General features: G+C 59.1%; 1 protein-coding gene across 4 annotated transcripts in view; it reads left to right on the forward strand.

The window, feature by feature from the left end:
• Positions 1-351: 351 nt before the first annotated feature.
• Positions 352-701, forward strand: part of rogdi (rogdi atypical leucine zipper) — a 32,960-nt gene continuing 32,610 nt past the window's right edge. Inside the window, exon 1 of one of the 4 annotated variants that reach the window (XM_043712037.1) lies at positions 352-552. In XM_043712037.1, the coding sequence (XP_043567972.1) occupies positions 514-552 (39 nt within the window). In that variant the 5' untranslated portion in view covers positions 352-513. The remainder of the gene's footprint in view (positions 553-701) is intronic. The other 3 variants (XM_043712036.1, XM_043712035.1, XM_043712033.1) reach the window with 3 other exon arrangements.

A 701-nucleotide genomic window follows, 5' to 3' on the forward strand; every position in this document is an offset into this window, starting at 1 on the left:
TACAAAGCAATGTGGAAAAGAAACTTATACACTCCATGGACAGTTAGGGTCTGGAATGGGCTGCCTAGAAATGAGGTGGAAGCAGTTCAATTGAAGGAGTGTCTCATTATTTGGATAGAAATGGCGTGTGAGCAGATTAACACAACATTGGCTCGAGCTGTCAATCTGCAATGACCCTAACTTTCACATGGCTTTGACCTTTTGAGAAATCTATTCATTTTACAGGAACCCTCTGCTCCTGACAGGTTAAAGGCCTGACCCTGGACCCTGACCCCTGACCCTGACCGGTTAAAGGCGTGATCAAGAAGACTCAGCCCCACCCACTGTATATGACGGAAGATGAGGGAGCGGACCGCCGGAAGGAGCCGGGGGAACCGAGCCGAGGCGGGCACCGCCGGAAGGAGCCGGGGGAACTGATCCGAGGCGGGCACCGCCGGAAGGAGCCGGGGGCGGTGGTTTTGTTTGGATGGAGAGGCGGGTGGCGGCTCCGGTGCTCACCCTTCAGTGACGGGGATGGCGGCGGTGGCGAGTGAGGCGGAGAGAGCGGTCCTGGTGAGTGAGGGGGGAGAGAGACCCCGCCGTGGGCACAGACCACCCGCACCACGCAGGCGGGAGGTACTGAGGGGAGGGGGTCCATTTACCCGCCCCCCCCAGGGGTATGAGGGGGGGTCCATTTACCTGCCCCCCCCAGGGGTATGAGT

The sequence above is a fragment of the Chiloscyllium plagiosum genome, chromosome 21 (assembly GCF_004010195.1).
Source record: "Chiloscyllium plagiosum isolate BGI_BamShark_2017 chromosome 21, ASM401019v2, whole genome shotgun sequence".
Lineage (NCBI taxonomy): Eukaryota > Metazoa > Chordata > Chondrichthyes > Orectolobiformes > Hemiscylliidae > Chiloscyllium > Chiloscyllium plagiosum.